The 16,014-nt window shown below is 34.4% G+C and overlaps 1 protein-coding gene across 4 annotated transcripts in view; it reads right to left on the bottom strand.

Annotated features, from left to right (window-relative positions):
* Positions 1–8,879: 8,879 nt before the first annotated feature.
* Positions 8,880–16,014, bottom strand: part of LOC143254084 (uncharacterized) — a 139,146-nt gene continuing 132,011 nt past the window's right edge. For all 4 annotated transcript variants that reach the window (XM_076508837.1, XM_076508838.1, XM_076508836.1 and 1 more), the window contains one exon: positions 8,880–10,452. In XM_076508837.1, the coding sequence (XP_076364952.1) occupies positions 10,243–10,452 (210 nt within the window). In that variant the 3' untranslated portion in view covers positions 8,880–10,242. The remainder of the gene's footprint in view (positions 10,453–16,014) is intronic.

Genomic DNA, 16,014 nt, shown 5'->3' on the forward strand with positions numbered 1-16,014 from the left:
CAATTTTCTCGTATGGTTCACACCAACGTTTGCACTTCCTTTGTTTATCTGCATTTCCTAATCCATTTGTGTACTGACATAGTAGATTTTGTTCATCTTTATTGTATTTACCAGTCAGTTCTTAAGACGATGCCCTTCCACATCTCATCTCCATCCACTGGTCAAACTTTGTAGGTCCTCATCTTCTATATATAAAAAAAGTCATTTTTAAGATTCTGCTTCTATGACAGCAACACCTACAGCGTCCATCAACACCTGCACGCGTAAAGTCTTCTGTGCTTCTGAAGTACCTTTTCAACAGAGTAGTGTGGTAAACTATGCTTGCCCCATTAATTTTCACTTTATAGTGCACTATGTGTACCATTTCCTACACTTTAAAATGCACTTCTTTCATTTTCTAAATATTATTCCATTCTTTGTACTCATACGTACCAAATGACAATGAAATGAAAATAGACTTAGGAGACAACTACCCCTCATTGAACTACAAGTTACTGCATTAGTGATGCAATCTGTGTAATGCTTGAAGACACAAGTGGTAACGGTGCAGAAGAGATATTTTTCTTCTGTTTATATGCTGAAAACCATGCAGCACATACCGTGAATCAATGTTTTATTTTTGTTCACTATATGACTGGTGTTCTTTTTAAATCCTCTGTAGTACATTAATTGTCACGATATAAAATACAGTAATTCAGAATATTGGTCAACCTTGTGGATCAAAGTTCGAGAATTGTGTAGCTATTAGTTTGGATAATGAATGAAACATGACTGGTCAGTGCATTGGATTACGAATAATTAGTCAGTTATAGACATCTCTTGGGAAAATATATTTACTGATATGTGAAACGATTGTTACTTTTTATTATAGTGTTTCATCTGTGTTGGCCTGAACACCCACTGAACATCTTTAATAAGTGATATCTATAGATGGATGCTAGAAAAAGAAATGAAGTATTTGTAGCCATTAACCCAATACCAAAAAAGCTATCAACCTCTGAAGAAATCAAGTGGGAATAGAGGGCTCCAACAAAAGTGTTGACAGTTTGATAATCTATGGTGATCTTGTGGTATACAAATATATTACGGATTTCAATCTCCTTGTAATATTATAATTTTTATTCTGTGTCTATACAAGTTTAATGTAACACGTGATAACGAAAGCCTTGTTATTTGTCTCCTTGTTATTCTTAAGTGGGTAACACATGCATCTCGGAAGAGTCGGAGGATATTATTGCAATACTACACGTTGTACGAAAACGTCTATAACAGTGTTTCAATGGCCATTTAGATTAGATCTAGATGATCTAATCTATATTATAATAAGGATGAACAGACGCGTGGGTAGTGCTAGTAGCTCTAAGTTGTTGTTTTTTTTGTGAAATAAGAAATTATGGATTTATACAATTTGGATCTTTAAGCAGCTTGAAAGAGCCCAGTCTGTCACTGTATAGGAAGTACAAACAATATGTTTAACATTTTAATAAAAATTGTGCATTTTTACATTACCATTTCGGTCAGTGTGATATTTCCATTTAATGGCAAATTTCGGTTATCCAGAAGTTACTTTGCAACATGAATCTGTTATTAAGTAGACCTAACCCGCTGTTCGAAGGTTAACTCGGTTTTACCTTAACACATCTCATAACCTGTATGTATACCTGACAACCATGTTAGATTCCATTATCCAGCGACATTGATATAATCAAAATACAAAGTGTGAAACACCCATTATCAGGAATTCTTTGATGTAAGTAAAGCAGTAATTTTCAGAAGTTACTGCAGTGTGAAATTATACCACCTGTAAAAGCTTATCTCGGATATTCGGTGAAACAGCTTCAGTACTAGTTACAAGTGCACAGGATAGTACTAGTTACAAGTGCACAGGATAGTACACTAAAGAGACAACTGTTTAGAAACGGTTTGAAATACAAACAAACTTCATTTCACACATGAATAGAAAGTTAAATAATAGGAAACAATCAATACGTAACAAAACTTCCATGTTAGAACAAATGGAAGGTGAAAATAAACCCCATTGTGAAGACAATGTCATTATGTATCCTACAATGAGAACTACAAGCAGCTGATACGAAAAGCAATGAAAACTATATTTAGGCATAGTATGTCTGGATCCAGAGAAAAAAAAGCGTATTGCCATCATGTACAAAAATTCACATTGGAGCAATTTTATTTCTATGTGGTTCTTTTGGATTGACGAACAGGGACAGGCGTGGCCAGGTGGGTTAAGGCGTTCGGCTCGTAATATGAGGGTGGCGGGTTCGAATCCCAATCGCACCAAACATGCTCGCCCTTTCATCCGTGGAGTTGTTATAAAGTTGCGGTCAATGCCACTATTCGTTGGTAAAAGAATAGCTCAAGAGTTAGCGGTGGGTGGTGATGACTAGCTGCTTTCCCTCTAGTCTTACACTGCTATCGAGAAAGCATTCGCCACTGTATGGCACGACGGTCTAATGTTCCGTGTGAATGGAATGGGACTACTGTGTGGAATTATTCGCTGGTTAAACTTTTTGGAAAAACTTTATTCCAGAAGCTGGTGTCCCTCAGGGAGGGATGGTTAGCCCTATGCTCTTCATCATGTATGTAAACAATATGCCACTGAGAGATCCGAATCATGGATTCTGTTCACAGTTCGCAGATGATGTGGCAGTCTGGAAAAGTGCCGCAACACCCACGATAGCAGCCACGAACATACAACCGCAACTAAATAGAATAAGTGAATACTCTCAAAAATACAGAATAAAAATAAACACAGCAAAAACACAACTTGTCGTCTTCACAAAATTGACAAAACACAAAAAACAACAGCCAGAAATATATATGAATGGCACACCACTCCAGATTGCCCCATCGGCAAAATTTTTAGGACTGACCTATGATTCAAAACTAACTTGAATCAATCATGTGAACGAAATTAAAAATAAAGTCTGGCGAAGAACTAACTATGCTAGAAGTCTAACTGGTGAAAACAATGGAGCATCTACAGACAACATTCTAAAAATTTACAAAACATACTTTAGACCAGTAATCGACTATGTAGCTCCAGCTTGGATAACTAGGTGACAAAACAATTGAAACCAAACTACAAACAATCCAAAACACACTCCTCACAACTACATACAGAGTTCCAAGAACTATATCATCTCAGTTCATTCACAAATACTCGAACATACCAACCATACCAGATAAACTCCTACATAGCACAATAACGTACTAAGTTAGTCCTAAACACCTCTCCCGATCAATATATATTTTAAACATAAAAATAAATTAAATAATGATAAATAAAAAATACATACATGTAAAAATATAATAAAACAAAACAGTGCCACCAACACACTAGACATCTTACTGATAGGGTAAAACAATATCTATACGTGTATATACCAACACACTAGACATCTTACTGATAGGGTAAAACAATATCTATACATGTATATACCAACACACTAGACATCTTACTGATAGGGTAAAACAATATCTATAAATGTATATACCAACACACTAGACATCTTACTGATAGGGTAAAACAATATCTATACATGTATATACCAACACACTAGACATCTTACTGATAGGGTAAAACAATATCTATACATGTATATACCAACACACTAGACATCTTACTGATAGGGTAAAACAATATCTATAAATGTATATACCAACACACTAGACATCTTACTGATAGGGTAAAACAATATCTATACGTGTATATACCAACACACTAGACATCTTACTGATAGGGTAAAACAATATCTATACATGTATATACCAACACACTAGACATCTTACTGATAGGGTAAAACAATATCTATAAATGTATATACCAACACACTAGACATCTTACTGATAGGGTAAAACAATATCTATACATGTATATACCAACACACTAGACATCTTACTGATAGGGTAAAACAATATCTATACGTGTATATACCAACACACTAGACATCTTACTGATAGGGTAAAACAATATCTATACATGTATACACCAACACACTAGACATCTTACTGATAGGGTAAAACAATATCTATACATGTATATACCAACACACTAGACATCTTACTGATAGGGTAAAACAATATCTATAAATGTATATACCAACACACTAGACATCTTACTGATAGGGTAAAACAATATCTATACATGTATACACCAACACACTAGACATCTTACTGATAGGGTAAAACAATATCTATAAATGTATATACCAACACACTAGACATCTTACTGATAGGGTAAAACAATATCTATACATGTATATACCAACACACTAGACATCTTACTGATCGGGTAAAACAATATCTATACATGTATACACCAACACACTAGACATCTTACTGATAGGGTAAAACAATATCTATACATGTATATACCAACACACTAGACATCTTACGGATAGGGTAAAACAATATCTATACATGTATACACCAACACACTAGACATCTTACTGATAGGGTAAAACAATATCTATACATGTATATACCAACACACTAGACATCTTACTGATAGGGTAAAACAATATCTATACATGTATACACCAACACACTAGACATCTTACTGATAGGGTAAAACAATATCTATACATGTATATACCAACACACTAGACATCTTACTGATAGGGTAAAACAATATCTATACATGTATACACCAACACACTAGACATCTTACTGATAGGGTAAAACAATATCTATACATGTATATACCAACACACTAGACATCTTACTGATAGGGTAAAACAATATCTATACATGTATACACCAACACACTAGACATCTTACGGATAGGGTAAAACAATATCTATACATGTATATACCAACACACTAGACATCTTACTGATAGGGTAAAACAATATCTATACATGTATATACCAACACACTAGTATAAAACAATATCTATACATGTATATACAACACTAGACATCTTACTGATAGGGTAAAACAATATCTATACATGTATATACCAACACACTAGACATCTTACTGATAGGGTAAAACAATATCTATACATGTATATACCAACACACTAGACATCTTACTGATAGGGTAAAACAATATCTATACATGTATATACCAACACACTAGACATCTTACTGATAGGGTAAAACAATATCTATACATGTATATACCAACACACTAGACATCTTACTGATAGGGTAAAACAATATCTATACATGTATATACCAACACACTAGACATCTTACTGATAGGGTAAAACAATATCTATACATGTATATACCAACACACTAGACATCTTACTGATAGGGTAAAACAATATCTATACATGTATATACCAACACACTAGACATCTTACTGATAGGGTAAAACAATATCTATACATGTATATACCAACACACTAGACATCTTACTGATAGGGTAAAACAATATCTATACATGTATACACCAACACACTAGACATCTTACTGATAGGGTAAAACAATATCTATACATGTATATACCAACACACTAGACATCTTACTGATAGGGTAAAACAATATCTATACATGTATATACCAACACACTAGACATCTTACTGATATGGTAAAACAATATCTATACATGTATACACTAACACACTAGACATCTTACTGATCAATATATACATGTATATACCAACACACTAGGATCGGGTAAAACAATATCTATACATGTAGATACCAACACACTAGACATCTTACTGATAGGGTAAAACAATATCTATACATGTATACACCAACACACTAGACATCTTACTGATAGGGTAAAACAATATCTATACATGTATATACCAACACACTAGACATCTTACTGATAGGGTAAAACAATATCTATACATGTATACACCAACACACTAGACATCTTACTGATAGGGTAAAACAATATCTATACATGTATACACCAACACACTAGACATCTTACTGATAGGGTAAAACAATATCTATACATGTATATACCAACACACTAGACATCTTACTGATAGGGTAAAACAATATCTATACATGTATACACCAACACACTAGACATCTTACTGATAGGGTAAAACAATATCTATACATGTATATATCAACACACTAGACATCTTACTGATAGGGTAAAACAATATCTATACATGTATACACCAACACACTAGACATCTTACTGATAGGGTAAAACAATATCTATACATGTATACACCAACACACTAGACATCTTACTGATAGGGTAAAACAATATCTATACATGTATACACCAACACACTAGACATCTTACTGATATGGTAAAACAATATCTATACATGTATATACCAACACACTAGACATCTTACTGATAGGGTAAAACAATATCTATACATGTATACACCAACACACTAGACATCTTACTGATAGGGTAAAACAATATCTATACATGTAGATACCAACACACTAGACATCTTACTGATCGGGTAAAACAATATCTATACATGTATACACCAACACACTAGACATCTTACTGATAGGGTAAAACAATATCTATACATGTATATACCAACACACTAGACATCTTACGGATAGGGTAAAACAATATCTATACATGTATACACCAACACACTAGACATCTTACGGATAGGGTAAAACAATATCTATACATGTATACACCAACACACTAGACATCTTACTGATAGGGTAAAACAATATCTATACATGTATATACCAACACACTAGACATCTTACTGATAGGGTAAAACAATATCTATACATGGACATTACCCTGAAAAGGGCTGGAATAAATTCAGCTCACTCTGATCCAAGAAGCAGTAACTACCACCAAATACTGCACGACTACACAAGTACAGGAAGGAGAGAGAGGTCAAAGAGCACCTGACCCTCCAGGGTCATATCACACCCAAACCCAGTTTAATCCAAGCATTACATTCTGTAAATAAATTCATTGTTTACCTCCATGTTCCTCTCTATTTATACTGTACTGGGGATTAGGTATTACAGATAATGTAATTAGTATGGCTGTTTGTTAACGATATGTAAAAATATAAATTAACAGGGTATTCCCCTCAGGGTATTTACTTACCAGAACAGATAGTTATGTTGTTAGATAGAATTATTGATTAACGTTTTATTTCACATGCCATTAAATTTAAATTTTGTTTTATGTTGTTTAACAATAGTAAGTAATGCCGTGGGGGGGGGTTATAGTGTTAGGCTCAATCCCGTCGTCCAAGAGTTGGCGGTGGGTGACGATGACTAGCTGCCTTCCCTCTAATCTTACACTGTTAAAGTAGGGACGGCTAGCACAGATAGCCCTCGAGTAGCTTTGCGCGAAATTCAAAAGGCAAACAAACAATAGGTTTAAAACTCAAAATTGTAATTTCTTTGTAAAATAGGCTTAGCATTCAGTTATCTTTGCACCCCTGTTATTTACTGAAATGTCAACACGTAGTAAAGTATATAAAGTGACTGAGGAATATTAGAATGCTACAGAATGTTACTAGTATTATTAGTAGTAGCTAATTTAACTCAGAGTTTGTTGACTTGACAATGAAAGGTATTAAATGAATAATCTGTTCTTGGTCACTGCGACAGCAAGTTGGTCAAAAACTTCAAACCACTGGGGTTCGACATTACAGTATTTATTGTAAACTTTGGAACAGTTTACAGTAAAACAACCTTCATTGAAAACTACAAACAATCCACGTAGTTACCCACAAGACAGCCAAAGAAATTGAAATTACCAATATGTACATGAAAGATAACACATCATCATCACACTAAAGTGTGAAGAATCCTTCATGGCCTGCCTTTCAACACACCTATGAAACTATTAATAGAAGACTTTAATACCACCTACCCCGCCTCCCTTTCACATGAAAGGAAAGTGAAAGCACCGAGGACAATGGCTTACATTTTACAGCATGGCCACCAACCTTACACCTTCATAAACAGAGAACAAATCAATTGATGCCAAAATAACGTACACTCCTGTATATAACTTGGTTTTCTAACCCTACCTTGGAAGACATGTCTGCCTGGCAGGGGCACATTACCTCAGTGATAACCTCATGGTGCGAGGTGCACGCGACAACTGGAACGCAAATTGGTGTAAAACAATACAGCAAACCATAAAAATACGTCGAGTTTTCTGACAGTGCCCTTTTATCATCTTTCTCCATTGGGCAAAGATAACTTCTCCAAATGGAACACTCCATACTGGTGAAATATTAACAGAGCATGGAAAGCACATGGTCACGCCCACGCTAGGTTCACGTGGATAGATAATACACGACTAACTCATGTAGAGGCACGGATCGTCTAGAAGAGTTTTAGAAATATCAACTGGGAAACCGGGGGGCAGACTAAGTGTGCTAGTGCTAAGCAAAGCCTCTGAATAATACAACTTAAAATCGTGTCACTGAAAAGTTACAGTTTATAAAAATCTCTTGTGAACACAGGTTACCTTATCACAGGATAGTGTGGCCATTAATCAGTGATATCGAGTTAATAATTAATGTGCGAAATGAGCTTTGAGTTACTGCGAGATAAGATATAGTTCAAGAAAGAGTTGAACATTCAAGCTGTGTTACAGAATAATGGTTCATGGTTCGACACTCAGTTACTGATCAGAGAAGAGTAAAATTAGATGGAAAACAAAATAGAAATGATTCTGAGCAAAATATTTACTATATTATACACTATTTGTCAAGACGTGTAGGATTTAACAAATATTTTATTTATGAGCTTTGCGGTATTATTTTTAATATGTACAAAAATTAAGTTTGTCAAACCCTAAGTAAATTTGAAGATGAATCCAAACATCCACGTGTATAAATATTATCGATAGGCGGCGCCACAAAGCTCTGGTTCTGGTTGCGAGAGTTTGTTTTACATCCAACAAAGTTAGTGAAACAAACGTTTTTTTGTTTTTTAATTGAAGCGAAACCTAATTCACTGTGCATGAGGAACTTTACATGGATTTATAAAAATCACACTTTTCTAAACTTCAAATATAATTGTGTCATCTGTAACCTTTTCCTTAAAAATATCCACGGAAAATTCAACAATACTTTATTATACAATTAACATAAAAATTTTAAAAATAAAATGAAAACTTTTGTATCTCGAGTTTTACGTTCAGTTCATTCTTTTATCACGTCTTTCGACTTAACCCTATTTCAATTTCATGTTTACACAACTGGTATCCTATTTTGAATGAAATTTCATTCAAGAGCAATGTGCACGATGCTCGAAAGTCACTTGTTCCAACGTATTATACACTAACTATTCTTAATTACGTATGTTTCATATTAACGTAAAAATACATACGTGAACAGTACATAAATATATAACACAGGACCAATAACGGGTTGTTGTTGTTGTTAATACAGATAAAATTCTCCAAGAGAAAATAATGTCGGCAGGTAATTTTTGGACCACTTTGTATATAAACACACATCAAGTATTTGTAAAAGCAAAACATATCAATATTCTACATCCAGAGGGAGCATAATGCGTATTTCAAAACACGAATAGCCTTACACAGAACCTTAGCATTATTATTTGTTGCTTGCATGCTTTTAAAAACTTCTTTAAACGAATTTACTCCGTAAACTATGATTAATGAGAAATGTTTGAGACAGTAGAAGTGAATGTTTGTCTCTTCCTAAATGAAACGCGTTTTTTGATAAACTATATGTAAAGTTCACTTCTCACTTGTGTACACAAACGAATTATCTCGAGTCGTCTTCCACTGCGCACAGTTTACCTTGAGTGTCAGAACGTATGGTAAGGAGATTATATCGTACTCTGTTAGTACATCATGGTGAACAGAATGTTGTTGGGAAAAATAAATCGAATTTGAAGGCATTTTATAACGTAGATATAGGCCTAAATTATCAGTGGGTTGCTTTCCAAAAAAGCTTCTACAACGTAAATCGTTTAGCACTTAGATAAATTTTGAACTATCCACTCTGTAATAAAAAATAAATTACAAATCCAGAGGAAGACAGAAGATGTTATAAGTTTAATTTTGTATCCGATAAAACAACGTTTCGTGATGTAACTACGACAACTAAAAACTTATATAAAAGATATGGCATACGTATGATCACAGTGATAACTTGTTAAGCCTCACTTGTCGTCGCGCTATGATAACCTAGAAAACTGTAGTAACGTAACGGTCGTCAAGTCGTTTTGAAAACACCATTAAAATGAAAACAAACTCAAAGACACGTAGTGCAAATCGGCCTAGATTAATGTTTTCTTTTTGCCTGCATCAGACGTTCAAGTCAGCCATCATTTTACGAAAGTCTGATAGAAGGTTGTAGTCTGGATCCTCATCCACGTCCACCAAGTCCTCCGAAGAGTCTTGTTTCCGAAATGTTGGGTTGTATCGGGAAAGAGAAAGAGGACAAGGTAAAAGTTCTGGCATAACGGAGTGATGGGTGATGAGGGACGTTAATGTGTTGAATTCCTTCGTAAAACCCTAAAAGAAAAACGAATTTAATGAATCTAACATCAGTTTCCTTTCATATTACTTTATGAAACCGATGTAGTTTAACACATACATCACTACCAGCTTTCAAATTAGTTTAGCAAAAGTTGGAAGAAAATTTTGAAAAATAAAAGTATGAAGCCATATTCTTTAAATACAAAATTTCTTTTTCGTTTTACTTAATTGTATAAAATAATTTATTAAAACCCGACAGATGTCGCCTAATACAACAATGATTTATTTTCAATGAAGGAGAAAAAACAAAGCTTCTTTAACACAAATTTGAATGTTATTTCGTTAACTATCGTTCACAAATTTATCAAAATAAGGTGTTAATTAATAAAATAGTTTTAAACGTATTTTCAGTTAAATTCTAAGATTACTTTGGATATTTTCAACAACTGAGAATACGTTTAAAACTATTTTATGAATTACGTGGTATAATACACGTCATTAGTTTGTAGAAAATTACAATAGATGATGCTGTAAGCATAAAGTAAATGCTTATTTAAAACTTAAAGGTTTAAAGATGTTACTCAAGGAAGAATAAAGAACTGAGAAATAACGATTTCGAATCCGATAGATGGCGGGTTTTCATTTAAAAACTTGCAATTTAAAATGACCACAATAGGGGCACTGCAGCATAAAATAAATCTACTTTATTACCAAAAGAGAAATTAAAAATAAAAACAAAAACATAACCACAGATGTTAACTTATCAATTGATAAAATTATATATAACCATTGCTGGAATTCACGCTCTCCCACGAAATTACAGGATATCCTAATAATTGTATAAATTAGTAGAACAAATAATTAATAATCATATATAAACAACACCAGTTGCGTGTTGTTAAAGAACATTATTTCTCATACAGGGAACTAATATCACAAGCGATACACTGGATCTGTGTGTTAGTACAACAGAATGAACAAATTATTGTACAAACATTTATGTGGGTAATGAATGATACTGCGTCTTCGATCTCGCGTCGCATAATAATGAACCTGTAATAAAACCTAAATTTGATTCTTAGAAAGCTGACTGGTACAAACGTATCAACGAGTGAGACAATTTACTACAAAACTCAATAGTCGAAGTTGGTGATAAACAATCACATATCGAACTGTGAAACAATCTCCGAGTGCTTGATACACGCTACTGATAAAACAGCTGGGGCAGTTCTTGTTCCGAGCTGAATGAATATACTGCTTCTAAGAAACTCTGGAAAAATTTGATAAGATTCAGACATATCCGACTTCACACAACAGTCCACACAAATGAACAGAGAACTAGAAAAAGACAAAATACAAACAATATTACTAAAAAAATGTTCTCAGAGACTGTTTGTTCACTTAACCGTATTATACAGTATATCCTAAATTAGGGATACATTCCTGACTCTTGAAAGTAATCAAATGTACTTATCTTCTTAAATAAAGTAAAGCTAGCAAATAAGTCGGAAAATTACAGACCGATCAGTTTAACTACTTGTCTAAGCAAAATTTTATAGTAAATAAAGATGAGGTCTCAACTATTCGAAAGATCACACCAAAGTTACCTGAAAATCAAAATGGTTTCAGAAAACTTCGGTACACAACTGATCATTTAGAAATGCACTGTCGCTTGCTTTCTCGGTATTGAGAAAACACTGGTATATATTATGCCATACATTATCAAATGCTGACATGCAAGTTAAAAAGAATTAGAATTATTAAAAAGTTCTTAACTGCCTATCCAACTATCTTGACAACAGAAAATAAACGTTGAGGGCACCTACTTGGAGTATTTTACTCCTGAGGAAGGTGTTCCTCATGGGGGGATAGTTAGCCCTAATCTGTACTCTATGTATGTGAGTGACATGTGATTGAAAGATATCAAAGTTTGACTTCACAGTTTTCTGATGATATGGCCACCTGGAAGACCTCAAACAACCTCGATGGCATCAAAACATTTATAATTAGTTTTAAATGAAATAAATTACACCAGTAATGGAGACAGAAACATGCACAGAAAACATTATTAACATGTATAAACAATGCATCAGGGCAGTAAGAGACAGAGGAACATTCACAGAAAACATTATTAAAATGTGTAAACAATGCATCAGGGCAGTAAGAGACAGAGGAACAACCACAGAAAACATTATTAAAATGTGTAAACAATGTATCAGGCCAGTAAGAGACAGAGGAACAGCCACAGAAAACATTATTAAAATGTGTAAACAATGCATCAGGCCAGTAAGAGACAGAGGAACAGCCACAGAAAACATTATTAAAATGTGTAAACAATGCATCAGGCCAGTAAGAGACAGAGGAACATTCACAGAAAACATTATTAACGTGTGTAAACAATGCATCAGAGCAGTAAGAGACAGAGGAACATTCACAGAAAACATTATTAAAATGTGTAAACAATGCATCAGGGCAGTAAGAGACAGAGGAACAGCCACAGAAAACATTATTAAAATGTGTAAACAATGTATCAGGCCAGTAAGAGACAGAGGAACAGCCACAGAAAACATTATTAAAATGTGTAAACAATGTATCAGGCCAGTAAGAGACAGAGGAACAGCCACAGAAAACATTATTAAAATGTGTAAACAATGCATCAGGGCAGTAAGAGACAGAGGAACATTCACAGAAAACATTATTAAAATGTGTAAACAATGCATCAGGGCAGTAAGAGACAGAGGAACATTCACAGAAAACATTATTAACATGTATAAACAATGCATCAGGGCAGTAAGAGACAGAGGAACATTCACAGAAAACATTATTAACATGTATAAACAATGCATCAGGGCAGTAAGAGACAGAGGAACATTCACAGAAAACATTATTAAAATGTGTAAACAGTGCATCAGGGCAGTAAGAGACAGAGGAACAGCCACAGAAAACATTATTAAAATGTGTAAACAATGCATCAGGGCAGTAAGAGACAGAGGAACATTCACAGAAAACATTATTAAAATGTGTAAACAATGCATCAGGGCAGTAAGAGACAGAGGAACATTCACAGAAAACATTATTAACATGTATAAACAATGCATCAGGGCAGTAAGAGACAGAGGAACATTCACAGAAAACATTATTAACATGTATAAACAATGCATCAGGGCAGTAAGAGACAGAGGAACATTCACAGAAAACATTATTAAAATGTGTAAACAGTGCATCAGGGCAGTAAGAGACAGAGGAACAGCCACAGAAAACATTATTAAAATGTGTAAACAATGTATCAGGCCAGTAAGAGACAGAGGAACATTCACAGAAAACATTATTAACATGTATAAACAATGCATCAGGGCAGTAAGAGACAGAGGAACAGCCACAGAAAACATTATTAAAATGTGTAAACAATGTATCAGGCCAGTAAGAGACAGAGGAACAGCCACAGAAAACATTATTAAAATGTGTAAACAATGCATCAGGGCAGTAAGAGACAGAGGAACAGCCACAGAAAACATTATTAAAATGTGTAAACAATGCATCAGGCCAGTAAGAGACAGAGGAACGTCCACAGAAAACATTATTAAAATGTGTAAACAATGCATCAAGGCAGAAAGAGACGGAGGAACATCCACAGAAAACATTATTAAAATGTGTAAACAATGTATCAGGCCAGTAAGAGACAGAGGAACAGCCACAGAAAACATTATTAAAATGTGTAAACAATGCAACAGGGCAGTAAGAGACAGAGGAACATTCACAGAAAACATTATTAAAATGTGTAAACAATGCATCAGGCCAGTAAGAGACAGAGGAACGTCCACAGAAAACATTATTAAAATGTGTAAACAATGCATCAAGGCAGAAAGAGACGGAGGAACATCCACAGAAAACATTATTAAAATGTGTAAACAATGCAACAGGGCAGTAAGAGACAGAGGAACATTCACAGAAAACATTATTAAAATGTGTAAACAATGCATCAAGGCAGAAAGAGACGGAGGAACAGCCACAGAAAACATTAATAAAATGTGTAAACAATGCATCAGGCCAGTAAGAGACAGAGGAACAGCCACAGAAAACATTATTAAAATGTGTAAACAATGCATCAGGGCAGTAAGAGACAGAGGAACATTCACAGAAAACATTATTAAAATGTGTAAACAATGCATCAGGGCAGTAAGAGACAGAGGAACATTCACAGAAAACATTATTAACATGTATAAACAATGCATCAGGGCAGTAAGAGACAGAGGAACATTCACAGAAAACATTATTAAAATGTGTAAACAATGCATCAGGGCAGTAAGAGACAGAGGAACAGCCACAGAAAACATTATTAAAATGTGTAAACAATGTATCAGGCCAGTAAGAGACAGAGGAACATTCACAGAAAACATTATTAACATGTATAAACAATGCATCAGGGCAGTAAGAGACAGAGGAACAGCCACAGAAAACATTATTAAAATGTGTAAACAATGTATCAGGCCAGTAAGAGACAGAGGAACAGCCACAGAAAACATTATTAAAATGTGTAAACAATGCATCAGGGCAGTAAGAGACAGAGGAACAGCCACAGAAAACATTATTAAAATGTGTAAACAATGCATCAGGCCAGTAAGAGACAGAGGAACGTCCACAGAAAACATTATTAAAATGTGTAAACAATGCATCAAGGCAGAAAGAGACGGAGGAACATCCACAGAAAACATTATTAAAATGTGTAAACAATGTATCAGGCCAGTAAGAGACAGAGGAACAGCCACAGAAAACATTATTAAAATGTGTAAACAATGCAACAGGGCAGTAAGAGACAGAGGAACATTCACAGAAAACATTATTAAAATGTGTAAACAATGCATCAGGCCAGTAAGAGACAGAGGAACGTTCACAGAAAACATTATTAAAATGTGTAAACAATGCATCAGGCCAGTAAGAGACAGAGGAACGCCCACAGAAAACATTATTAAAATGTGTAAACAATGCATCAAGGCAGAAAGAGACGGAGGAACATCCACAGAAAACATTATTAAAATGTGTAAACAATGCATCAGGCCAGTAAGAGACAGAGGAACGTTCACAGAAAACATTATTAAAATGTGTAAACAATGCATCAGGCCAGTAAGAGACAGAGGAACGTCCACAGAAAACATTATTAAAATGTGTAAACAATGCATCAAGGCAGAAAGAGACGGAGGAACATCCACAGAAAACATTATTAAAATGTGTAAACAATGCAACAGGGCAGTAAGAGACAGAGGAACATTCACAGAAAACATTATTAAAATGTGTAAACAATGCATCAAGGCAGAAAGAGACGGAGGAACATCCACAGAAAACATTATTAAAATGTGTAAACAATGCATCAGGCCAGTAAGAGACAGAGGAACATCCACAGAAAACATTATTAAAATGTATAAACAATATATTTTTTGCCACAGATAGCCTAGTTACTTTGCGCCATAAGACCAGTAATCGGAACATGTACGCTCAGCATGGTTAAACGTAGTAAAAACACATTTTATGAATTTCGAATAGTAATAAATACAACACAGCTTTCAGAGAACCAAGAACCACAAACTCGACATTGTCATATAA

Source organism: Tachypleus tridentatus, chromosome 6, assembly GCF_004210375.1.
Source record: "Tachypleus tridentatus isolate NWPU-2018 chromosome 6, ASM421037v1, whole genome shotgun sequence".
NCBI lineage: Eukaryota > Metazoa > Arthropoda > Merostomata > Xiphosura > Limulidae > Tachypleus > Tachypleus tridentatus.